Raw genomic sequence first — 27,764 nt, 5'->3', positions numbered from 1 at the left:
AGAGTTTAACACAGAACTCTCTGAACATCAGAATAGGAGCTCTCACACACTCTGCAAAACTGTGAAAACACACCCATGATGATCTCTGTTTCCACTGAGAAGGCCTCCATGCAATCTCAGAATCTGTGACCCTGTCTACTGCTGGCACTGTGCAACAACTTCTGCGTTGATGAATCCATCTCTATAGTTGAGAAAAGCACAACTGCCTCATTGAGAGGGACATCAGAGCCATTAGCCAGCTTTGATGTTTCATAACAGGGAAATAATGGCTGATAAATGTTGTTGTCAATTAGGTTGATGAATTGAAACCATCACCATCCACTCCCGAAGCCAAAGACCCCAGAAGTGACATTTCTGTTGAGGACACTGTCTCTCTGAGACAAAGAGTTGATGTGTTAGAAATGGTAAGTGGCTCCAGAGGTTAGCTGATGATTTCCTCTCAAAGGACGGAAGAATCTTATGCACTGCTACAGACTAGGGACCGAGTGGTGAGGCAGCAGTTCTGCAGAAAAGGACCTAGGGGTTACAGTGGATGAGAAGCTAGATATGAGTCAGCAGTGTGCCCTTGTTGCCAAGAAGGCCAATGGCATTTTGGGATGTATAAGTAGGAGCATTGTCAGCAGATCGAGGGATGTGATCATTCCCCTCTTTCAGCATTGGTGAGGCCTCATCTGGAGTACTGTGTACAGTTTGGGGCCCCACACTACAAGATGGATGTGGAAAAATTGGAAAGAGTCCAGCGGAAGGCAACAAAAATGATTAGGGGGCTGGAGCACATGATTTATGAGGAGAGGCTGAGAGAACTGGGATTATTTAGTCTGCAGAAGAGAAGAATAAGGGGGGATTTGATAGCTGCTTTCAACTACCTGAAAGGGGATTCCAAAGAGGATGGATCTAGACTGTTCAGTGGTACCAGATGATAGAACAAGGAGTAATGGTCTCAAGTTGCAGTGGGGGAGGTTTAGGTTGGATATTAGGAAAAACTTTTTCACTAGGAGGGTGGTGAAGCACTGGAATGGGTTACCTAAGGAGGTGGTGGAATCTCCTTCCTTAGAGGTTTTTAAGGTCAGGCTTGACAAAGCCCTGGCTGGGATGGGTTAGTGGGGGATTGGTCATGCTTTGAGCAGGGAGTTGGACTAGATGGCCTCCTGAGGTCCCTTCAACCCTGATATTCTATTATTCTATTACTGTAATTTTGATCCCCGGGAAATCTAGCCTTCATTTGAATTATTCCTCAAAATGGGCTTCAGGATACAGAGGCACCAAGCAACAGGAGTTCTCTTTCTTGAAAAGAGATTTAAAAATTAAGGGCTAGTTTGAGACCTAATTTCTAGCTTTATAGAAGGAGCAGGAACAGCCCTGGGAAGGTATTGTAAATCAGGGAGTTACAGTTCTTTCTCTTGTTCCCCCTGGCTCCAGAGAGAAAGTTCCATACTGCAGCCATTCATTTTCTGCTTTTCTGACCAGTATCTTAGGGGAGGAGAATAGATCCAAGGCCATGGGGAGATCAGAAACCCTATGGAGCTTTCTCTCTCCTCTGTTTTCAGACAACTGATCCAGGCAGGCTGTGCACTAGAGCAGAGTCTGGGGCATATGTCTTCATATTCCAGCATAGCTACCTAAGGGCGAATGACAGTCTCACAGTCAGTGTTTGTTGATTGTAGTGAACTGGTGATGGAGTAACTGAACTGACTGGAAATTATATCAAGAAATTTCCATAGTTATGAGCAATGTTGCTGATTTTTTTTCCTTCATGTTTTTAGGGTATGAAATCCATAGAGATGATTGTTTCCCAAAAACCTGAAGAAATGAAATTAATGCTGTCTCAGCACAACAGTGAAAATAGCTCTGAGGAAGAAATCCAGGTATTTCTTGGCATCCATACTGATTCCTTCATTAGGGGAATTGGGATTTCAACAAACTGAATGATGTAGGTTAATCCTAAACAGGCGCATAGCTCCTGCAGGATCTCTGGCTTCTCAATCGTTACTTGGCCTATTATTTGCCCATCATTTATTCTCAGAGCAAGAACCTTGATTAAAAAGTGCTGGCCAATAGCTTCACATTAATGGTATTAATGAGATGTCTGGTTACATTTAGAAAAATTAAAAAATACATCATACAAAGTGCAGAGTGTAGGAAAATAAGCCTCACCTGGGAACTGATTCTTCTCTGCCTTGTACCCTCGAGTCATTTATACCTATGCTGAGTGAGCCAGGTCCTGGACCTCACTCCAGGCCTTCAGTGCCATTCCAACAGGATAATGGACCATAAAACTGGCCTAAAAGGCTAACTGTGGGGTCTCCTGGCATGAGGAAAACTACAAGTGGTGTAGCCTGTTCTCTTAGCCCCATACCTTATTGACAGTTCAGGCCAGGGTGCTGCTCCTTGGGAGCCATGGTTAACCAGTGTAACTTTGAGCCAGCTGAAGATGTGTAGGGGACCAAATTGGCCCCCCAAGATTGCCCTAGGATCAGATCAGGGAACTACAGATAAAGTATAAAACACTTTAGTTGCCATGTCCCTACAATTCTGAGTCAAGTGCAACTCGACCAGGCTTCAGAATTGGGGCCAGTGAGTATAGGATGCTATTATAGCAACATCCCTGGTACATGATGTCCCGATGATGTTCCATTTGTTTGGATGTGCTTTGTTACTGCTGCCAAGGCACAAATAGGCTCTGGCAGCAGACTGGTGACCTTCCTTGGCTATTGGATTACAGCTTTGTTTATATAAAATGAAAGATGCCTTTGGGTTGCCAGCCTGTATGTGTACCTTATGTAACAAAGATCAGGTCTCTCCCCAGCTCACTGCTCTTTAGGGCTGGAGCTGGGTGAATAATCTGCAGTAAATAATTTATTTAACTTATTTAGCCCTTTTTCTGTTTGTAAATTATCTACAAACAGACTTGGATTTTTATGAATTTCTTCGTTACTCTGAATTATTCAATGACTGGTTTAATAATTATTTCTCAAAGTGGGCTTCAGGATCCACAGACCCCAAGAAACAGGAGTGCTCTTTCTTGAAAACAGATTAACACATTCAGGGCTAGTTTGAAACCTAATTTCTAGCCTTATAAAAGGGGTAGGAGCATCCCTGAGAAGAAATTGTGACTCAGTGAGTTACAGTTTTCTCTTGTTCCCCTTCACTCAAGAGGGAAAGTACCTTACTGTAGCCACTAATTTACTGCTCTGACAGCCTACAGATTGTTCACAAAAGTCTTTCCCTGACTTTTAGTTTGCATATTCATTATTTGTGCTGTGTGATTGGTCACTTTAGTCACATACTATTATTTCTACTTCCTAACTTAGATGACGCCTAGTTTTCTAGATGGTAGTGCAAAAGCTTCCAAGAGAAAGTTATGTGAACACATATTTGAAGGAATAGTCACAAAACTCTCTAGCTACATTTTTTTATGCACAGAACTTTGCATGTGTGAATTCTTTTGGAAAGGGAATACACAAGGTTGTTTTCTGAGCCATCAGAGCAAGTTTGACAATTTGTTTCAAATGGATGGTAACAAGTACATTATCAGCAGTACATCTAAGTCTGTTCAGCACTGCATATTCATTGTTGAATTAAAAGCTTTCTTCTTTATTGTTACCTCTAACCTTTAAGTACACAGACTAATTCAGAAAACCAGGTCATATGCTCTCCTTATCATAACATTTGAATGTGTTATATAAAATTAATGAAGTAAATAAACTTTATTATTATTAATAATATTAATTACAATAATACCTAGCTCTTATATATGATGTACTTATAATACTTACCTCTTATGTATGTGAATGACACCAAAAAAATGGAAGCAGTTCAAAGATGAGGGACAAGAATGATTTAGTGGTATGGAAAAACTTGCATATAAGAAGAGAATGAAAAGATGAACTGTTAACTCTATGGAGGAAGTAGGTAGGAAGGGATATGGTACAAATGAATGGTATAGAGTAGTTAGGTAGGGAACTTCTATTCACTTTCTCATAATACTAGAACAAGTATAGATTCAATTAAACTGAAAGGGAGCAAATGTAAAACCAATAAAAGGAAAAGCTTTTTTGCATATGTGGAATTCATTGGCATAAGATACCACTGAAGCCAAAGGCTTAGCGGGGTTCAAGAAAGGAATGGACGTGTTTATGGATAACAAGAACTTATAGCATTACAGTACTCAGGATTAACCAAAAAAATTGCAAATGTTATAAAACCCTCTTGCTTCAGAGCATAAGCCAAAGTGTAAGTAATGAGGAAGAAAATTTCCCTGTGGGCAGATTATCCTAGAAATGCTGATGGAAGGATTCCAGAATATTCTTCTAAAGCAGCTGGTACTGGCCACTCTCAGAGACAAGACAGACTAATCATGAGGGTTGATGTGGGGTCTAGTCCCAGTTTATGTAATCTCTCAGTGGGGCATGAATCCTCATTCTAAATAGAAGGTAGGAGTCTAGAATTCACAACCTCCTGCCTCCCAGCACAGGGCATTTCCACTAAGCCAAAAGACAGTCTAATGAGGGAAATTCAGCAGGGAGGAGATAAGCATTTCCCTCCTTTTTTCCTCCATTTTGTCTATGTTCTGTCTGGAATCTGTGCTGTATGAAATTTTGAAGCAAGACACCAGGGGGTGTATGTGTTGTACTAAAAGCAAGCTGTGCTATGCAAACTTGAGAGAGGAAATTGTGATTGTTGACAGCTTTTGACTTGGCAAAATCTGAATAGATTTACATGAGACTCGCAAAAAGTACCTCCCTTGCCCCAGGTTTATCCCCCTGCCTGATTTTGAAGTCCCACATAAAACATGGAGTCTTTAGAGTGCTTCAAGAGTTTTTAGAATGGAAAGTGCCATGCAGATTTAACATAGATATCCTGTTCCTCCTCTTGAAGTACCGTGTGGGATTCATTCTGCTCAAGATGAAATCAGTGGAAACAGGTGCAGTCCCTATACAATGAACATGATTTTTAAAGTATGTTTTCCCTGAAATATTTACCTTTCTCATTATATTCACAATATTGCCTATACTTAGAATGGGAATTATTATGTGAAACTTAACTATATCTGGTGATAAATGCACAACTTTTAGTGGTGCCACTTTATATATTTTCCCTTGAATCTGAAATCTTAAGACCATCACATAGAGCACCCTTCTCTGAATTCTTAATAGTTGATTATTTTACTAGGGTAGACACATATTGCAGGAATTTGTAATGTAAACATCTGTCACACTAGCAAACAGTGGATACTTATTTCTCTGCAAACAATTATTTGCTGAAATATCAAGCTGGCCATCCATTGCTACAAAACACCCATTTCCATTTATGTTACTTTCCCCTATTTTCATGTTAACTCTTTTTTTAAGAGAAGATTATAATTTTTTCCGGACTCAAAACAATTTAGGTAGCAATTGAGAGTGTACGCCTTTTTCTGCTTGAAATATATTTATTCATCATCGTTTTAGTTAAGTCTAGTTCCATTCAATTGTGATAGCATTCTACATCTTCTAATTTCATAGAGAGCCACACTGTTCCCAGTTATCTAAAAAACACACAAGATGTCAAAAATCTACATTTAGAAACATATGTTCCATTTTGCTATTTTCAGGAGGAAAGGCATTAAGGAATTAGTTCAGATGTTTGCCAGTGTCCTTAACTAACTCAGATGGAAGTCTTTGGCTAATGAGCACAAAATGTTAGTAGGTAGAGGAATATTTATTTTCTGTAAGCTGTCATTAGGGATTCATTGCAGGAGCACTGATAATATTGTGAGTGTTTGGTATTCATAGAGTAGTTCAGCGCATCTCTGCAGACATTAGGCATTTGCCATCTGCAGTGATTTTTGCAATTAGAATAGTGTTCCTTACATATCCCCAGTTTATTATGGAAGACGAATTCAACACAGTTCCTTTATACCACCTGTGGGGCTCTTGACAAGTAAATATACTACAAAGTGAAAACAGTAGGAAGATTGTAGCCCTTGTTCTGCTATCACCTCACTTAGCATTTTTTATTTTCTTGGCATGTTGAGTAGTGGCAGGCCCAGTGTAATAACAGGCAGGCGGTGTCATCTTCCTGTCACCATTCTTGGAACTGTCACTTCAGGTATGAGGAAACTGATGTCTGATAGAAAGTACATCTGACACTACCCAGTATGTTCTCTCCAGAACTGCCATGTGGGTTCTGTTATCTATACCAGAAGTAGCATTGTCTCCATTTTTACAGATGAATGCAGAGAGAAGGAGAATAAGTGACTTATATAAGATCACAAAAGAAGATGGTGGCAGATCTAGGAGCTGAACATAGGTTGTTTGTTTGTTGTTTGGGGTCAAATGAAACAATTAGTTCAGACTGAATCATAACTTTGAAATTTCATTTCTGATAATTTTTAACATTTTAATAAAAAAAATTAAAGGAAATTTCAAAACAAAACGTAGTTCTGAATCAGAAAGTTTAAACATTTCATTGCAGAACTATTGACATACTGACAATTTTTTTTTTTAATTTTTATTTTAGAGTTTGGGGGGTTTTGACTGAAAAAATAAGGCAAAATAAACATGAATTCACAAACTGTTTTGGTGGCACATTTTTCACCAAAAAAAAAAAGTTTCTATTGAAAAACTCTAGTCTGGAACCCAGTCTCTGACAGTGGCCAGTACTAGAAGCTTCAGAGGAAGGTTCAGGAACCTACATAATGGACATTGGCAGCCCTGAGCTTTGCTTTTGTGCATTTGGGTCTAATCCTTGTTATTCTTTTCAAGCAGATGGGTGTTTTCCCCAAGACATCTAACAAACCCATTGGTTCAATTCACATTTCCATTCACTTTAATGCTTTCCCCCACATTTTCATGGGGTCCACACTGGCAGCTTGGGATACCTACAAAGTTATACTGTAATACTGAAAAGAAATAAATTGTTTCAGTTAATTTTGTTGCTTATCAAAAGAGAAAATATCTAGTAAGTGCCATCTTACAGATATTTCTCTGAGGCCCATACTACATAGCAATGCCCCATTTAGTACATTAGTGCCAAAAGCCCCTACGGATCTCATCCATGACAATGGGAAATTCTCATTGCAGTACCTGCCATATACACTCTGATAAATACAATGCTAAAATCTTATTGACTTAGGGCTTGATCCTACAAGCGCTCAGCATTCTGGCCCAGGCCAGAAAAAGGTGTAAGCTTGTGTTTAAGTGGGTGAGTGTTCCCAGTAAAGACAATGTAGCAACTCACATGTTCAAAGTTAAGCACTTGCTTAAATGTTTGTTGAAATGGGGCTCAGCACCTTTTAGGACTGAGTGTCAAAATGGTGCCATCTTCTCTACTGTCTTTAGGGTAGCATATTCAGATGCAGATACCCAAGATCTGGTGCAAATCTATTTTGCTGCCAAAGGTACAACCTGAGGCTTTAAATTTTGGGAGAGCTTTTTGCATTACGGACTGAATCAACCAGTAAGATTACGTACTTATGATGGATTTAAAGGGGAACACCACAACTTCTTTCATGGTAAGAACTGGCTATAAGCCTCAGTGGCAGAGTATGGATCTGGACTGGGATCTGAGTCTAAACTTTCCCAGGATTTGTGTGTGTTTCCACCATTCCATTTGAGCCCACCTCCACTAATAACAAGCCCAAACCAAATGAACGTTGAGACATTGTATGCCAGGGAGATACTTTTCAAACATTTGTATGAGGTGATGAGTGTTAAAGGTACAGATAAACTAGCTACAAAACATGAGATTTCTGTCATCTTGAAAGACCTTCAAGACCTTCAGGTAGAGAAGTATGGATTCATCCAGCTTGGAGTTTTTCTCTACAAGGTGGCATCTATGTAAAAAATGAAATCTATCTGATGACATTTTATTCTAGAAAGTGCTATCTATCCAAAGTAAATGAACCATTTCTTTGTAATCTATTTGGTTCATCTTGAAGACATGAAAGTACACCTTGTAAATGATGATATTACTGAAAACATCTTATTATGTTGGAACTTTTGCATTCCCTCTTGATTGTATCTGATGTGAATGCCAATGTGTCCCATTTCTTGAGAATTAAGATATCTGTTTGCCATTTATAGCCTGTTATTATCAGCAGTCTTCCTGATGACTTCTTCAGAAAGGAGCATGATGTAAATTACTAATGGAACTGAGAAGTGAACATGTCAGGGAATACTGCTAGATTTGTTTTAATCAGGAATACAACAAAATATTTCTGAAAAGGTTTTGACCGCTGGAATTAATTTGACTAAATCCACAGAGGGTGCACTCAAACCAGTGTCACATAGGTAGATCCTCTAAGTATTCCTATTTCATCTCAACAGTCTGAAAGTACATAGAGTATGAAATATTTCTCATTGGAACAGATTGTGCCCTGATGATCTTTGGGGACTGCCCAAGGAGCTCTCATCTTTCACCCATTGTGGTGTACCCCTGGGCACAGTTTAGCCCCTGTCCAATTCCAGCTGGTTGGTGGCTGTGAACTTCTACAAATACCAAAGCCACAGAAGATACCCAAGTTGCATTAGTTTAATATACTTGACTGACTGTTAAGCACAGTGAATATCTAACTTTTGCAAATGCACCTTTTCTTCCCATCTTGACTGTTACACTGCCCTCCATCACCCATACCATTTATCTCTTGATTCATATCTTGTTTACTGTCTAAATCATAGATGGTGAGCTCTCGGGGGCAGGAACTATTTTTGTGTTATTTGTGTGTACAGCTGGTAGTAAAATGGGGTTCCAATACCTGTTTGGGGTGCTTAGACATTACTACAGTAGAGGTAGTAATAATAATAAACAAAAATAATTGAAACATTTATAAAAGGGGGGAAAGGAGTTCTTCAGTTGTGCTATGCTTTATTAGTGACTGAGCAACACAGTGCAGTCTAAGGAATCAGCACTGTCTTGAGTATGGGGCTGTGAAGAGAATGACCACCTGAGAGGGAGCTGTAGGAGTGACTATGCATGAGAAGGCAAAATTCCTCCCTCAACATCCCAGCATACAGAGGAAGTGCATATTCTCCAGCATTCCACTGAAAGGCATAGCATGCTTGTACTAGCATGTCTGTCCAGCTTGAATGGGATGGTACAGATGGGGACTGGGCCATGATACTGGGTGATTTGCATCCACAATATGCTAGGGGTTATGCGGAGACTGTGACTGTATCTGGCCCTTGAGTGGCAGGTACAAGAGGGAACGAAACTTTGGGCCATAAAGAGTGCCTGAGTTCACACAATGCCATTTTGCTGCAGACTGGTGTTGTCCTGAGGCAATGCTTAGTTTAAATGGCTCATCTCCAATCATTCTATCATTTTCAGCATGAAATGAAGTGATATTCCTATTTATTTTCCTGTTTAGAAAATGTTGTTAATTTTTAGATAATATAAAAATACAAGATTCAGCAAAAAGATACCGTGATACACAATGAACCAAGAACTGAGCCTTAAAGTACAAAACTGCCATGAGAACGTGAGAAAATGGTGTAAGCATTTTCTTGTACAGCAAGAGCAGGATTATATGAAGTGAGATGCTTAGCTGTTGGATTCAAATGCTGAATAGCAATTTCCATCTTGTGCTTGAGAAGAGAATATCTCTGATATTTAGCAACCAAGAAGATAAAGTGGATCCAATGCTTCATAGGGCAATTGGGTAACATCTGTATTTCTCAAAGGATTTCCTAAATTAATGATAGAATTCCATATTCTTTCATTTAACCTCCTTCTTTCCTCCTCCCCCTTTTTTTGGTCACAGGAGACTTCTTATCTACTTGAGTGTGTTCGTAAATTGAATATGTCTACAGCAATGGAGTTCCAAGAAATGAAAGGCAGAATAACGCAGCTGCAAAACCACATGCTTAATTTCACAGGCCAGTTCCTCAATATGGAGGGAAGAGATGATTCTCTGATGCATTCTCTAAACTCACAGGTCTGTATTGTTTAGCAATGTATGCTTGAAGAATTTGACAAACATTTTTGCAATATAATGTTAAACCCTTTTCCAGCTTGGAAGATATTTAAATTCCACACTGACAGTGCAAAATTTATTATTGATTTTGTAAGTGTAAATTGTGGTTTACCTTGTACCCTGTCATTGTCCGGCTACATGAAAGGAGGACGGGAGACATTTGGTAAGGTTTTAATCAGGCCACAACTTTATTATTAGATGTCTGGGACTACCTGGCAGATAAAAGTCTACAGTGCAGTAACCCCATGTTCATTCAATAACTTCTCAGGACGCTTCTAGCAGCTCCTCCTCTTTTTCCATCCAGGACCCCTAGCCAATCCATTGCTGGGACCCATCCACCCCCACTCGTAGGAGGGCTAAGGTGGGCTATAAGATAGATGAGTTGATTGCCTGCCATACCAGTCATAGGAACCCCAAATCTCCCTCCCCCCAGTTCCATTCCTTTAACCAACACCTCCTTTTTAAGTTCTTTATCAAGCCATTTATCTGGTCACTTGACATCTGCCCCACACTTACATAATGAGTTGTGACATACAGCCTAACTCCCTTCATGCCACATGTCAACAAAGCCCTCTCTAAACCCACTGTGGGGAGGGGGAATAAACCCCAACTCCACCTAGGCCAATCTGGTGGTAAGGGAAAAATTCCTTCCCAGCCCCCCTAAAAGGGGTGGCGAGCGCAATGCCCACAACAGGTCTAGACTAAACCTGGTATTTCACCACCTAAAGGGGAGGGAAGGTAGATGCTACCTCAGCTTGCTCCATGCGAAAGGGGTCTTCACCGCATGGGCTACCCCTTTTAAACTCTCCCCCCAGCCATAAAGCACTGTTCTCTCCATTCAGCCACCCAGACAAATTCCTACCCACCCCACCCCCCGCCCACTCAAAGGAGCGATGTGGTCATTGCCTTATCCTGTACCATGCCACTACAGAGAGCTGAAAATTGCTAACCCAAAGTTACAATAATAATTTAAGAATCTGTAACTAACAGACTCAACAGGGAATTCCCATTGACTTCAATGGGGCCAGGATTTTACCCCTAAGTCTCATCTCACACCAGTGTATTCAGAAATAACTCCCCTGAAGTAAATGGAATTATATGAGTGAGAGGAGAATCAGGTCCTTTGTCTTTTCTAACCTTGATATTCTCCCCACTTCCCCCCCCCCCCCGCCCCAAGTGTAATCCAGGTAATGGAGCATGCTCAGGAAACATTGTTTTCTATTTGTTCTATTCTCTGATCACATTGATTGGAATGGTAAATTCTCCTACTCTCACACCTTTTGCCTTTGCTCAGGCTTGCCTTTCCATCAGGTTGTCTTTGTTTTCACCCTGTGTGGACGCCATCATACAATCTCAGAATTATAGAAATGTAGGGCTGGAAGGGAACTTAAGAGGTCATCTAGTCCAGCGCCCTGTGCTGATGCATGACGAAAAACTTCTAGACTATCCCTGACGGGTGTTTGTCCACCCTGTTCTTAAAAACCTCCAGTGAGAGGGAGTCCACAACCTCATTTGATATTCCAGTGCTTAACTATCCTTCTAGTTAGAAAGTTTTTCTTAATATCTAATCTTATATGCTATATGTATTTATTTATCTATATGTTAATGCTATTATGCTATAATTGGGGGTGTTTCGGTTTATTTGAGACCATGAGTCTAATTTAAATTAATGTCGTATTTTTCTAGTTTTTGTAAATACCCCTGTGGCGGTGTATATGTAACCCATACACCTTCTGGGTGTGGTGGTCTGTCCCATCTAGTGGCACCAAGAGCACTTAGAGAGAGAGAGATAAAATGAATCTGCTCTACGGCCTTAGCTAACAGCCAGTTGGCTTTTAGCTCATGTGGTAGAGGCTCATGCACTAAGCTCCAAAGGCACCAGGTACGATCCCACTCACCGATGACCAGGGTCTGTCAGCATTACATGTGCACACCCCATCTTGTGTTGGGGTGGACAGTGGGTATACTGTCTACCAGACTGTCTTGGGCCTCACCATGATGAAGTTCAAGGGTCAGAGTCAAAGCAGAGGCCCTTGGGTTCTGGTCTCCATAGACTAATGGCTGGAGTCAACACAGTGACCCTTGAGTTCAGGGCAGCATGGCTAGTGACCAGAGTCAATACTGCAGCCTCTGAGTTCGGGGCAGCATAGCCCAGTGGCAGGAGTCAATATAGCAGCCCACACATATAAGGCAGTGTGGCCTAGTGTCCAATACCCAAGGGGCCACCACTTCGGGGGGGGGGGTGGCTCAGGTAGAGCTCCCAGTCCCACCCAACTCCACCAGGTCCCAACCCAGGGCCCTGACAGTGGTCATCCACTGAGTCAGTGGGGAATCCCACTGAAACACACTGACCTCACACTGGTGGGAGATACCACTTGCTCACCCTCCCTGGGTCACTTCCTACTGCACTTCCTGAAGCTGGAGTCCATGGGGGATCAGGGTCTCTGTGCTCCTCAGTGCAGGTAATTCCCTGGAACTCCTTTGGCCACAGACCTCCAGTCTGGAACTCGGGATCTCTGGCTCCCACAGGCAATGGCTGTGACAGCTCCTTAGCTAGACCCTCCACCAAAGGTCCTTTCTCTCCAGCGGTCAGCCCTGACTGAGCAGGGCTGCTCCCTTTCATACTAGCATAGCACTTGGAGCATGCCCATTATGGTCTGAGGGGCGGAACTTCCTCCGCCCATACTGTGGGGTTAACCCCTTCCGGCCTGGTGAGGAGTATGCACACCCCATCACAACCCCATTGAACTAACAAACATCTGATGTAGAGAACAATTATAGTATAACTGCATTTACCACCAAAAATGCAGAGACAATTGTACTGGGAGATCCTGTCTGTGACTTGAATTGCTGCAAAATTATGTCTCAATTGCACAGTTCATTGTAATATGACTTTCCAGGTGGCTACTGTTACAGATGAGCCAAAATAAGAACTTTGAATAAAAAATCCATTTGAATTGTGTGGAATTCAGAATTCAACTCCCCTGATTCAAACCTAACCCAGGTTGGGTCCAACACCTGAACTGGCTACTTGTATAGTGCTGGCTTGAATGTGTCTGAAATCTCAAAAGAATGACTGATCTCATGAGACTTCCTCCATTTTTTGTTAAAAACTCACACGAAGGTCTCACAGATTTTGGTAATTCAAGTCCAGAGCTGAACCTCAGACCTCTAGCTTAATTAAACTCTGGATCTAAACACTGCAAATTGGGTGAAATCTTGGTCCCAGTGAAGTCAATGGCAAAAATTCCATTGATTTCAATGGAGCCCTTGTTTCACCCATACAATTTTATTCAGCATGTCATCTTTAAAGAAGAAGCAAACTTGGAATGTACCTTTAAAAATTTAATTTGGCTGCCCATTAGATGTCAGTATTGTTCCAATGCTATTACAGTTGCTTTTCTTGCGATATAAAGAAGCTGCATCTTACAAGAATACCTCAGAGATATATAACCTTTACAAGAACTTTCTGAATTATTGGGAATGCTTAATCCAATGGATTTTTCCTTACCTGTAACTTTTAAAATATTGCTTAAATATTTTTTTCTTTAACTCTTGCAGAATCTTTCTGAGTCTAAGATGAATGTTATGGAAAAACAATTTAACAATGCCACTGAGGCTTTGAACAGCCTTCAAAACCGCCTTGAAGAGGTTAGTTTGTTAATTTTTCAGAAATAAAATATCGTTTGCAACAGACAATAACTTCCTCTACCCAATGATTTATTTGTAACATTGCTATTTAGGAGTGGAGCGTGGGGCAGGAATATATACGAAAGTCTCAACACAGCAACTGTCATCAAATATTTATGTATGCAGTGTTGTTGTAGCCATGTTCCAGGATATTAGAGAGAAGGAGGTGGGGGAGGTAATATCTTTTATTGAACCAACTTCTGTTGGTGAGAGAGACAAACTTTTGAGCTTACGCAGAATTCTTCTTTAGGCCTGGGAAACTTAATCAGAGTGTCACAGCTAAGTACAAGGTGGAACAGATTGTTTAGCATAAGTAGTTAATACATATTGTAAGGGACCATTCAAGCTGAAGTGACCCATTAATACCACTCCAGTTATACTGAGGAAAGTAATATTTGGACCCTGGGGTGTTACCAGAACATAAATATTCATTAATAATAATGCTTAGATATATTTTAGCGGTTATATGTTTTTTGTCTATGGATGAGGAATTATAACTTTAACTAAATCTGTATGTATTTCTGGTCAATATTTCCTTAAGAAAGAACCCAAAACTATACTAGTAATAGCCTAGGACACTGAAACTTGAGGATATATCTACACTGAAGAAAAAAAAAAAAGAACAAAACAAACCCTGTGGCACTGAGTCAGAGCCTGGGTCAAATGACTTGGGCTTGCAGGGCTCTTGTTATGGGACTAAAAACAGTAGTAGACATTCTGGCTCTGGCTGGAGCCCTGGCTCTTAAACCCAGTGAAGGAGAGAGCCTCAGCTACAGACCAAGCGGAAATGTCTACACTGCTATTTTTAGCCCCATACTGAAAGCCCTGCAACCAAAGGCATGTGACCCAGGGTCTAAGTTTCAAGGCCACTGGTTGTTTTCTTTTTCTTTTTTTTTCCCCCTTGCAGTACAGATGTGCCCTCAAGCTTCAGGGGCCTGGACTATTAGCAGTATAGGTTTGGATATGCATGATTTTGACCTAGCAAAAGAGTGTGACTACTTGCATGAAAACTTTCAAATGAAATGGCATGGATTCTGAACCCAGGAAAAGAAAATACCATTGCTCTCTATCCAGTCCCAGCCAGTCTTTTCTTAGAATACACTGGGGATATGTTCAAAGATGCTTTTATGCAAAATGCAGGGTAATACTGAGCACTGTCTGTGACTGAACACAAGGCAGCAATTCAGTGAAATGCTTCTGTGGATGTCATAAAGCACAAAAGCCCAATTCAAGTAGAGCAGCTGAATCTCTGGGCTGAAATTGTAGCCCTTGTGTTCTGCCTAGGATGGGGGCTTGTTTTTCCAATATACCGCAGCACCATAGTGTTTCACATTTTGGATGCCAAGAGAAGGAAATGTGGATATTGTGAATGGATACTCATGACAAAGGCAGAGGATATAGAAATAAATACTGGATATTCAGGTGGCGATTTATTTTGGGTAGGGAAATTGCTCACACACGCACACAGTTCCGTGTTCCTTCACATTATGAAAGGAAGACAAACCTATAGGGAAATTTCATCAAGAGGGACAGCAGCTAAACAGGCTGTAGCCCCCCCCTTCCATCCCCCCCCCCCCATGTTCCAGCCATTGTACTTTCTGTGAAATGTCCACATGAGTGATGGTATACATAGAAAAGGAGCTGTTTCCCTAGAACATAGCAACATGTTTCCCTGGACAAATAGCGTGTGCTAAGCAGAAAATGATAGTAAAGTTAAAGTTGCTTAAAGCTCTTGCTGAGTACTCTGTCCTACTGTCAGAAGAGTCAGAGTATGCATCAGTGCAGTGAATAGCAATGACTTGGCCGGCCTGGCCTGGCTGATGGAGGTATCAGAAGGGACTAATTTCAGATGAGTAATTCCTAAGGTCTGGTCTACACTATGAAGTTAGGTCGACGAAAGGCAGCTTACATCGACCTAACTATGGAAATTTCTACACTTAAATTTTGCACCTGCCGATGTAACTGCTCCACTGCACCGACTTAATGACTCCACCTCCACGAGCAGTGCAGAGTCAAGGTTGATGTCATTATGCTGACGCAGTGTCAGTGCAGATACTGTTATGTTGCCTGTTACTGGCTTTCGGGAGCTATCCCACAGGGCCCCACACTGACAATACAATCAATACAAGCACTCCTGGTGAGGCCACACACTGCCAACACATGGAGCAAAGAGTAGAAAAAGCTCTTCCGACGACATAGCGCTTTCTACAGGTGGGTTTAGGTTGGTATAACTGTGTCACTCATCGGTGTGAGTGATGTAGTTATAGCGATATACCTCGGCAGTGTAGACCAGACCTTAGAGTGTTTTAGCTAAATACAACGTGGAGCAGATCAGTGCTGTATATGCACAGAAAATACACAATCCTTGCCCTGAAGGGATTAGAATGTCTAGACACACAGATGAAATCTAGGGGATGTGGATACAACATAAAGCCAATGAGTAGGGTAGAGAATTAACACAACTCTGTTAGTTCCATGGATTGTAGTTTATGTTTTCATTGGAGTTGGGAAGGGAGTAGGAAAAGGACAGAAGGTGAAGAAGAATAGTCACAGCTTGTTCCCAGAGTATTTATCATAAGCAGACCGAGCTTTCAGAATTAGCTTGTTCTGAGGATGAGGTACGTGAGTGAATTTGTTGTCTCAGATTCTGTTCCCTTATGTTGTTAAGTTTACATAAAACATATGGAGAGGGGGAGTTTCTTGCCACAAAAATAATCGATTAAATAGACCCACATGGGCCTGACAACCAGCTCACTTGGAGCCTGTGCCTGATTGTACTTAATTTCCAATAAAACAAAAGGATTTTGAAGATGTTCTCCTTTGCAGTTTAATGAAATCCAATGCAAATTTAATGAAAATACAAAGAATTACCTTCACCACTAGATGTCACTGAAGCCCTAAAGATTTTTCAGAATTTGGGACTTGTAGCCCGTTAGCCATTGAAATTAGTTGTGCTCAAAATACAAATTCAAGACAGTGAATGTTTCAATCATTTGCATTCAGAAGCAGCAAATAATCTAGCACTATAACATATTGTCTGCAGGAAAAGGCTCAGTCCATTTGTTGCATCATGCCCACTGTAAACAAATGGGGACAGATCATCAGCGGGTGTAAATTAGCCATACTTCACTGAATGGAACCACATCACAGTTGTCTCCCTTGTTGGCAGTCTGAACCAAGAGGTTAAGGACTGAACGGGCATGATGACTGTCACTTGCAGAGGTGGTCAGGATTGAGGAATACGCTGGGCCATGTAAGGAACTTCTGTTAGCCATGCTGTATTCGTTCTGTCGATAAATTAAGTCAAGGCATTCAGGTCATCACTCAGGCAGTTTAAGAGGCCTTAGTGTAAATGAGAATTGGGCTCAAAGTCTCCAGAACTTTAACCCAGCACCTTCTGTGAGCATTGAACTCATGATATAAAGATGTTTAAAGTCTACTTTTGGGTAATTCATTTTTCAAAATAAAAAGAGCCATGATACCAGCTCTCTAGACTCACTACGGTTTGATTTCTAAATAGTTTGTGCAGAAGTAGGGTCTGCTTTATAGTCACTCCAAAACTGCTCAACAGAAAAATCCCAAATAAAGTTACTATAAGTGCAGTGAGTTTCTTCATCCTATTAAACAGGTTTCACCATCAGGCTTGTTAGAATTACACAAGGAAATAGAAGTATGCCCTAGTAGTTGATGAAAGAGTCTCAGTACCTTTCACTCAGTAGTCACAACCTAGCTCTACTGCCTGAATTCAAACACTGCAAGAGGTTAATTATTCTATTGAATGAAAGTGGGGACTGAATTTTGTGTCTGCTAAACTTCTTTGAACTTGCTAAGAACCCTGTGGGCAAGCAATGATCCTGGGGTCTACACTGAGGTCAAGCCCATTCAGGAAGAGGTAAACCAAACAAAAATGGCAATTGTCAAACTGTAAAAGAAGAAGTACAGTAGAGTGCAACACCACTTTAATATTAATCTCTAGTGAAAGTCTATTGAAATCAATGTAGTTACATTACAAATTTGACCACAACATTCTATTTGTATTTGATGGAATAATAAGGAATAGTTTGGGGAAAATATAATATTTAATTCTGAGAGGCAAAATTTTCCTGATTTTTTTCACTTTGCAGGGCACAGTCCAAATAATTTTGCATATGCATAAAAGAAGCCTTTGCATGATATGTTGTTTTAGAGTTGGTAAAGTATTTCATGGACATAATACATGGCCTATCTATTAACGGTCCTTTATTTGACAGGGATTGGATTCAGTGTTCCTCCAGATCTCTCAGCTTAAAGATGATTTCTATTTTATTGAAAACTTCTTGAACCACACAGATATGGGAAACTCAAAGTCTTATGTGTCCACATCTGAACTCTTAAAGGAAACAGAAGAAGATACACCTTCAACTCTGTCTCCATCTTCCCAAAATTATGGTGGGTCATATACCTCAGTCCAGACTAACATTTAAACCCATTATTTATACTCACTATAGAGATACATTTGGAAAGATAAAGATAAAGCAGATTGACAGGAATTGGATGAATTTCAGGCAACCTTGTATTGAGTTATTGTACATGCTGATACAATCCTTAACAGAGGAATGCACTTGGTGTTTTGAAGGAAGACAACAACGCTATAGAACGTACCAGCGTAATTTTGTTTTGCTGTACATGGGGGAGAAAAAACTCTTTGATTTCCAATTGTAATTGGTTTATGACTTGAAACTTGATGTTAAATTACCCATTACATTATTTTAACTTCATAGCTACAAAATACTGTTTGTTGTTCAGCCCTTTAAAAGTATTTCACGGTATTTGTCTTAGTGACTCTAACTGGTTAACTATACATTGTATCAAGGGATGTTTTCTTTTACTGATTCTAACTTTACTTCCCTTTCTGTTCTTCTATTACTCACCTAAACCTCTAATTCAACGTGGAGACTTGTCTTGCAGAAGCCATACGGTAGCTAATTAATATCCTCCAAGCAAGAAATACACAAAATACCCCCCCACACACGCACACACACACACCCAATTGCTTGAAAGAGACATAAAGATACTCAATAACTTTTCTTCATGAGCCCTATGCTTTTATTTCAGCATAAATGAGTAGTCAACACAAACAGTAAAGAAAAGAGTAACCCACCTTGGTCTGTTCCAACATGCCAGCTGGATCCATAGTTACTACTAATATCCTTCAACATACTGATCAAGAAAGTTACAAGCCACTGAATGGAAACTATGTTTCATATTTTGACCAGCATGCCAATCATCTGAATTGCCATTAGTTTCACATCAATCTGCATGTCATTATTATGAATTACAGGCCAGATCCTCAGCCATTGTAAATGGGCAGAGCTCTGTGGACTTCACTGAATCAAAGATGATTCATATCTGCTGAGAATCTGGCCCTACTGTTTTAATGCTTACTAACAGCTATTAGCAATAGCCACATACCACGTTGGATGAAGAATAAAAGAACATAGTAAGGTCAATGTCCCTAAACAATGATTTAATAACTTCAGAAAACAAGAAGAAGCTGGTGAGAGTGTACACTGGGTATAGTTGTTTTTCAGTATCAGAATTATGTCATTTAAAATAAATTATGCAACAGTTGTCTTTCTGCCATTAGTAATAATAAGTAATAATTTCACATGAGTTTTGATGTAATGAAAGAATTTGCTCTTATGTTCACTGTAGCACCAGTGAAAGACCCAACACACCCAGTTCTTCTGGATCATCAGACACAAGTCATGGAGCCAGAGACAGTGGAAGAGAAGCACAAAATAAACATCCCTTTCATAAAGAAACTTACAGGTGAGATCCTTGTTGTTGGAAGACATTATTTGCAATCAAGCAGAAAGAAAAAATGTCAGGAGCCTACAGGGATCCCACCTGGAAGGTATTCACCAGGGCTGAAGTTCACCCCGGACAAAAGGCACAAAAACACCTCAAAATAGGACTTACGTGGTGCATAGATCTTGTGTAGGCCCTACCTCAACAAGCGTGAATTTCATTCCAGATAAGGGGGTAGCGTCTGGGAGAGTTACATCCCCAGCAGCTCTGCACAATGCAATTTTATTTTGAAGATCTATGTATTTGAGTTTCAATGAGTTAATGAGTTTCAATGCAAGACCGTGCTTAGAGTATTCCTGTAGATGGTATAAATGACCTTGAACAACAATGAAAATGTTGGTGAGGTCATATCTTTTATTGGACTAACATACTGGTGTAAGAATATTGTATATTGTGAGAATGTTGTGGTAGCTGTGTTGGATCCAGGATATTAGTTCCAATAAATTCCACAGGTCAATTATATATTGTGCAAAATATTTTATTTAATTTTACCAATTTTAAATTTGTGGCTTTTTAATTTTCTTGGTTGTTTCTTTGTTCTTGTATTATGAGAAAGGGAACATGGGCAAGTTCACTTTTGCTTCCCTACATCATTCATATTTTCAGATTTCTTTTATCATGTCACCTCTTTGTTATCTCCTTTCTATATTTATTAGATATTCCTGATTCTGATATCATGTCAGTTTTACATTGATGTAATGTGATTTCTTCAATTCTAATACTAAAATACTATTTTTAAAAATCTTTCCTCAGATAAAATTCCCTCCATGCCTCTAAACCTTTTCTTTGTTCTTTTAAGGGCCTATTCTGTTTCTGCTGTATCATTTGGGGATAACAGAGAAATCAAAGTGAGCTCATACCACTGATTTTATCTGGTTCTTGATTACTGCTGTGCACTGAGCAGATATTTCCATTGAGCAGTCCACAGTGATGCCAGGGTCTTTTTCCTGACTAGTCATAGTTAATGTGGAAATCATCAGTGGTTCAAACTTTCCATTCTAATGTACATTGCCTTGTACTTGCCATGTGGTATATTGAATATCACCTGCCATCTTGTTGTCCAAAGTCCTAGCTTTGTTATTATTTGCTGTAGTTCCCCACAGTCATCTCTAGTCTTAAATAACATAAATAATGTAATGTCATCTGTAGCTTTTACCACCTCGCTGTTTATATTGACAGGAAAAATGTGTTAATCAGTAATGCTCTGGTCCAAATGGTCATGGAGAGGTGGAATGAAGGGTGCAAGGGAATTCTTTCTGACCTCCACAGAACTGATTATATAATGCCCTGAAGCAGGAGGTTATATAATGCCAGTCTGGCAGGTTTGAATACTCTGCAGTAGAAAAGCTTTCTCCAGAGGAGGGAGAAACCATCTCTACAGCTGCATTCAGGCACACCGTTATTTTACAACCTTTATAAGCAACTTCCCATTTTGTACATGCTGACAAGAAGAATCTTTTTCTGTTTCAGATGTCAGGGACATGACTAATAATTGGATTTGCTGACCAGGAGTTCAAATTTGGTCCCATTCCAGACATCCCATAAATATTTTGAATAAATAGGATCTTATAAACATCCAAGGATTGAGATACCATGCATATGTCTATAGAACTCATCATTCTATAATTAAGATAATGTACATGATCCTGAAGTGGCTTTATTTTATCATATAGTAATTTATTCTCTCTCATAAGGACACTAGAAAGTAGAACAGATTCATTTATGTTCTTTTGGGGGCTGCATCAACCAGCTGCAATCAGTCATTTGCAGGAGAAAACCTGACAGCTTTGTTTTATTTTTGTTGATTGTTCTTTTATCTAATTCAATAAACTACCTGGTGACTGGTTTGTAAAATGGAGAGGATATTTATCAGGGGAATGAAACAAAAGAGGGAAATGATAAAGATGAATCAGAAGCCATACGGATGGTGTAAATGGCTAGTGTGTTTACTAGGGTTCTTTTAACTCCTCATGCATGGAGCTACCACCAGCCAGTGGATTCCACTCGACATGGGTAGAAATGCACAATCCACCTACTGCAAGGGTAGAAGAGCTGCTGCAGTAGTATTTGCTCCATTGGAGCCCCACAAGGAATTTTGGTCAAATAAATGTGCCCTATCAACAGCCTGGGCTGTGGCTATAAAACCCTAACCTTAGCAACATGGTTATCTATTGCATAATGATAACTGAAAAGAGTGATTGGCTAGAAATCCTTTGAGGCTCCACCCTTGATTTTGAATGGATTATTCTGGTGTAAATTCTAGGTGAAAATGTAAAAGATAGAACATTTTGATGTACTGTTTTGATTCAAATAGACCTCCAAGTCTTCTTCTATGGTGCCGACAAAAATGCAAATGGATACCTGACATTAACTGAGATAGAAAAGGTCCTGGGAGAAGATGCACCTCAGAAAGAGGAATTGGAAGAATTTGATGATGATAACAATAAGATGTACTCCTACCTTGAATTGAGAAAAGCCCTTGAGCTGACAGGTAAGTATTTTTTAAAAACCAATGAGGTTTATTTATTAACTAAACTTTTTTCTCCCTTCCATCCAAACACTTCTTCCTCTTTCTGAAAGATGGAATTAGGGCTTGTCTACAGTTCAGAATTTGCTGAAATAGCTATTCTCCAATAATTACTTCAAAATTAGCCCCCATGAGGACACTTTTATTCTGGAATAATCATTGCAGAATAGCTATTATAGGCCTGGTCTACACTGTGAGGGGGGATCAATCTAAGTTATGCAACTTCAGCTATGTGAATAACAGAACTCCTTAGATAATTTGCCCTCCAAAAATCATTATGCTCATCAGGGGGCAAAGATAATAGGATCCTTACTATAGTTTTTGCTTTAAGATTCTCCCCTCCAATTCTTACTGCTATAAGCATTTAATTATTTTGTTAACTGACATATAATAATGAGGATATTAAATAAAATCAGTAACACGCTCCAGGTAGTGCCATTATACCTCAGAGCTGCATGTATAGCTTGTTGCCTTTGGCCTTCTTTTTCACAACACATTGGTATCTTAGTCATGTGAATATTACAATTCTGTTGCCATTCTATTCTCTCAATGTTGCTAGTTTCTGTTTATTACAAAATGATATATAGTACTACAAATTTGTCTACATTGTTCTAATAAGAATGTCTGTTATGATAACTGTCTCACATAACCGTCTCATGAAGAAATCAGGGAAAGATAGCCCAGATGAACCTAGTATAAGGTGGATGCACAGCAGGTTGGAAAATCATTCCCAGATGGTAGCTATCAATGGTTCACAGTCAAGTTAGAAAGGCAAGTGGGGTCCCCCAGGGATGTCATAGGTTCAGTTCTACTCAGTATCTTCCTAAATGATTTAGACAATGGCATAGAGAGAACACTTAAAAAGTTTGCAGATGATAGTAAGCAGGGAGGAGATGCAAGTTCTCTGGAGGACAGGATCAGACTTCAAAATCATGTCAAAATCAGAAACTGGAGAAATGGTCTAAAATAAATAGGATGAAATTCAAGAAGGATAACTGCAAAGTATTGAACTTATGAAGAACTAATCAACTGCACAAATAGAAAATGGGAGATGACTGCCTAGAAAGGAGAAAAGGATCTGGGGCTTTGTGATGGGATGTACTGGCCCCACACTGGAGAGAAAGGGGTTAAGGCAACACTCTGAGCAGCAGAAACCCTGCCCCCTCACCTCTGCTGGGCATGCTCCAACTGCTGCTGCAGTATAAAAGGGAGTTGCACAGCTCTGTCAGGGCTGACCACCAAGGAGGGAAGATGTACCTTTCTGGCTCCAGATGAGGAGCCCCCAGGAGCCCAGACCAAGGGAGCAGGAGATGCTGCAACCCAGGCAGGCACCCAGGCACCCATAGAGTCCCCAGAGAGATTATAGGTATCTGCAGCACGCTGAGACCCTGAAGACACCCAGACTCAGCTACAGGAATCAAGGTAGGAAGCCCAGGGAGGGACCAGCCAGTTTCCCTGTAGTAGTCGGTGTGTTATAGGTGGATTCTATGATGACTATGTGGCAAAACCTATTGCCACTACCAGGGCCCTGGGCTGGGACCTGGTGGAGCAGAGAAGGCCTGGGTCCCCCTACGTGGCCTCCTGCACCCCCCCCCCCCGTTCTGGGGAGTGGCCCACCCGCCTTCTACTGCCTCTGGCCATTGGACAGTGCTTCCCTGCAGACAATGGGAGCCCTCCTCACTCTGGCCATTGGACAGTGCTTCCCTGCAGACAATGGGAGCCCTCCTCACTCTGGCCATTGGGCTGTGCTTCCCTGAAGACAAGGGGAGTCCCACTGACTCTGGCCACTGGGCCACGTGACCCTGAGACAGGGTGCAACCCTAGTGGCTGTACTGTGGGGCTATCATGCCCTTGCACTGCCCCAGGATACTGGCCCTGTGACAGGGCTATAGTGCATCACAAACTAAATCTGAGTCCACAGTGTAATACTGTTACAAAAAAAGTAAACATCATTTTGGATTCTATTAGCAGGTGTTTGTAAGCAAAACACAAGAAGTAATTCTTCTGCTCTACTCAGCACTGATAAGGCCTCAGCTGGAGTACTGTATCCAGTTCTGGGCCCCACAGGTCAGGAAAGATGTGGACAAGTGGAGAAACTCCAGAGGACAGCAACGAAAATGATCAAAGATCTAAAAAACATGACCTACAAAGAAAGATTGGGGAAAAAAAAAACTGGGTTTGTTTAGTCTGGAGAAGAGAAGACTGAGGGGGGACATGAGAAAAGTCTTCAAGAACATAAAAAGCTCTTATAAAGAAGAGGATAAATTGTTCACCTTAACCACTGAGGCCCGGACAAGAAGTAATGGGCTTAAATTGCAACAAGGGAGATTTAGGTTAGACATTAGGAAAAACTTCCTAATTTTAAGGGTAGTTAAGCACTGGAAAAAAAATTACCTAGGACATTGTGGTATCTCCCTCACTGGAGGTTTTTAAGAACTGGTTACAGAAGGATGGTCTAGATAATACTTAGTCCTGCCTCAGTGCAGGGGACTGGATTAGATGACCTATCAAGGTCCCTTCCAGTCCTACATTTCTCTGATTCAGAATAGCTACATTAAGCTGAATTCACCATAATAAAAACTTATAATGCAAACTTCTGTGTTTCAATGTGCTTAAGATATGACCACATCTAACAGTGAATCTTTTTGTATTACAGAGTAATTAAGAAGACTAATTGCAAGGCTGAGAGATGCATGCAATGTTCTGGATCTTTATTTTATTTTACAGGAAAGAAAATCACTTACAGGTTTATTTTTTAATTGGTCATTCTTTTCGAACAGCAAAATATCAATTATATAATGAGAAAATGCCCCTTATTCCCATATGCACACCATATTTACCATAGAAGCCATGTATTGCAGAATAGCTAGAGAAGGAGACTTCTCAAAATGTTTAACTCACTTTGTAATTGTAAGTACATAGACAAAAAAGGAAGACAAAGGAAATATTGATCAAAATGTTTTAAAACCATGGATTTAGTATTAAAAATTGTTATGCAACTTAAGCATGTCTTTTTAAAGTTTTATTTACTTCAGTATATAACTTCTACTTTATTCTTCCTTAAGTGCTCTAACAGATAGTCGATGATTACTCGTTTACACCCCCCCACCACCATCCGTTAACACCGTAATACTATTTACTTGGCATACCAAAGAGTGAAATCCTTCTATCATCCACATAATAGATCTGGGATATGGAACAGAAATTACTACATATTTTGATCACAGTGTGTCAGGTGTGGCTTCTTCGGATGTTTGCATGTTCCAAATGGTGATTTACCAACACCCAGTGACGTGCTAGAGAGGACTCTCAGAGTCCTTGCGACTCCGGGTTCAAATTCTGTCATTATCAAATTGAAAGGAGTTGTGGAATGATTTATTTGCCTCTGATGGAGTCACCCTCTTTCTGTATACAGTTAAATTACTCCTGCTAGAGACTGCTTATCTATATGCTTGTAATGTTGTTTCAGTCAGCATGTTTCTTTTCCTTTGGAATGGACCAGATTGCACCAAATATAATTAGCATTTTAAAGTCTTTTCCTGGGGAAGATACCTACAGAGTGCATTACTCCTATGAGTTCTTTAATACAACAGCTACAAATTGAACCCTGTGCTTCACTATCAGCTTCCACAGTATATTTTTCAGAAACAAAATACAAATATTTCAGCCAAGTGCAGTATAGTAGGTTTGGGCCTGGTACTGTGTCTGCAAAAATGTCCATACCTGACTTGACTCACAAAAACAGTTGCATTAACTTCAGTGGGACGTCTGATATGTTTTCATTGCTGGGCCCTTTGTTGAGATGTTGCCCTCTTCCTTAGTTATGAGAGAGCATTTGCATTTCAATGAGAAATGAATGAATATTTGTCAGTCCATCCACCCCAATGCACCCATACACCCTAATATATACAGGAAATTCTGGGAAGCCTCTTGTTAAAATATTGGAAGAACATCATAGTATGTACCAAATCCATGTTGCTCTTGATAGATCTCTAAAAGGGAATGAGATTTGGTCCCACTGAAGTACAAACTATATTTGCACTGTCATAACAGGAAGGCAGCATCATATAAAGAGGATAGTATATCCCTTCGGTGGAACATCTGTTGAGCAGCGCCTAGCTCTAATGGTGTGATACAAGGCAGGTGGCTGGGGCAAATATGCAGAGTATAACCCTACATGTAGATCTAACAGAGTAAAGGCTATCAACCAAACATCAGTTGTTCAGAACATTACATTTGTTGTGGAAGTCATGTTTTCCCGGACACTATGCAAGCAAGTTTATAATTTATGAAAGCTATTCACACATCTCATGGAAAACCTAAGGAACTCAACCCAAAGTCTTCCCTTTTAGAATGACTGAACTTCAAAACAAAATGAAATTGTCTATCATTCCTTACAAATTCAGGGTCTGTAATTTCTCATATTTTGCTTCACTTAGGCCCAAGTATTCCCACTGAAATCAGTGACCAGGATTTGGCATTAGGAAATTAGTTGATCTTCAGTTTTTACAGTTGCAGTGGGACTGACTTTTCGCCTGTACTATTACTGAATACATTTGACCAAATTTGGCCCTGATTTATGTGCCTTGCAACCCCCAGGAAATCAGTGGAGGATTTGAGGGCAGAACCCTAATGTAGTCAGCGGGACTCTAAACAGGCAGACGCAATTGCAGGATTGGGGCAGGAATGCCCAATCCTTCGAGGTACTGAACACTTCCTAGAAGGTTCTAAGTTTGTGCAGTACCTGCCATATACAGTGGGTACACTTGAAAAGTTCATGCTTGTTCTGGAGGTATTACTAGTTTGAGACGTATTCTCCTTGTTAAACAAAGAGAATATTGCCACAATCTATAATATTTTGAAAACTGGCAAAAAAGTGAGGCCACTGTATATATTGAATGGTGAGTACTCAGCATATCTACCAAATCTGGATACACATACTTACCCATTTTAATGTTCTCTTCATTTTAGATGTGCAGATTTGACTAATAATAATTAATACCTTACACTTGTTTAAATATATAAACTCAAATGAGAAAAATAAATAGACAATAGTTCATGGAATTCCAAATCCTTGTAACTTGTATGTCAAAAAATGTCATAAACAGGAATAGATGAGAGAAACAATATTGTGCACTTTTAATTTTGTAAAATAAATTTTGTGGGGGGGAAATGGGCAGTACAGTTATTTTCTATTTCCTCAAAGTTAATAGATTTTAATATCCATCTTCCAAAGCTACTTCTATGGGAGATCTTACTGGAAAGAAAATCACTTACAGGTTTATTTTTTAATTGATCAAACAGCCACATTTTAGGCAAGCAATTTAGCCTCTGACTGTTTTATTTATGTATAACCAAGTATCACTGGGATTTTCTAACGCACCTAAGAGAACTGGTTTCTCAAATCCCTTTTCAGTAGGATTTGGATAACTAATTCTCGTAGGCTTCCTTGAAAATCCCAGCCCACGTGAATACCATGTGCTGCTGTCACAGTACCTACCATGACTGTTGCTAATTCTACCAATGGAGAATTTGTATTGGGTGTCCTACCTTGGCCACAAAGTGCAAGGTACCTTTTACCCTATACAAGTTATTAGAAGGTGCTCAAATGTGGGAGGATTCCCCCCCATGAAAGCCAGTATGAAACTGCCATTTTAATTAAAAAATAGGCACATCATGCACTTCTTAGAGCACATAAAATATCAACAAACACAGAAGCATATAAAGTTCAGCATACATATA

At 40.1% G+C, this 27,764-nt stretch overlaps 1 protein-coding gene across 1 annotated transcript; it reads left to right on the top strand.

Annotated features, from left to right (window-relative positions):
- The first annotated feature begins 1,798 nt into the window (after positions 1-1,798).
- On the top strand, positions 1,799-26,380 carry LOC119565991. The gene is made up of 7 exons (XM_043545406.1): positions 1,799-1,865; positions 9,743-9,916; positions 13,517-13,606; positions 17,896-18,073; positions 19,340-19,456; positions 21,810-21,986; positions 24,679-26,380. Exons 1-7 carry the CDS (start codon positions 1,809-1,811, stop codon positions 24,681-24,683), a joined length of 798 nt encoding a protein of 265 aa, XP_043401341.1. The 5' UTR covers positions 1,799-1,808; the 3' UTR covers positions 24,684-26,380.
- Positions 26,381-27,764: the final 1,384 nt, after the last annotated feature.

This window comes from Chelonia mydas, chromosome 4 (genome assembly GCF_015237465.2).
Source record: "Chelonia mydas isolate rCheMyd1 chromosome 4, rCheMyd1.pri.v2, whole genome shotgun sequence".
NCBI classification, from domain to species: domain Eukaryota; kingdom Metazoa; phylum Chordata; order Testudines; family Cheloniidae; genus Chelonia; species Chelonia mydas.
Note: the sequence above shows the minus strand (reverse complement) of the source record. Positions and strands in the feature narration are given on the sequence as shown.

What these genes read in the sequence shown, in the direction of transcription:
- LOC119565991 (XM_043545406.1), top strand. Translation starts at nt 1,809, where the DNA reads ATGAAATTAATGCTGTCTCAGCACAACAGTGAAAATAGCTCTGAGGAA. An exon ending in GCTCTGAGGAAGAAATCCAG is followed by an intron (nt 1,866 to 9,742) that starts GTATTTCTTGGC and finishes TTTTGGTCACAG; the next exon opens with GAGACTTCTTATCTACTTGA. An exon ending in TCCATCTTCCCAAAATTATG is followed by an intron (nt 18,074 to 19,339) that starts GTGGGTCATATA and finishes TGTTCACTGTAG; the next exon opens with CACCAGTGAAAGACCCAACA.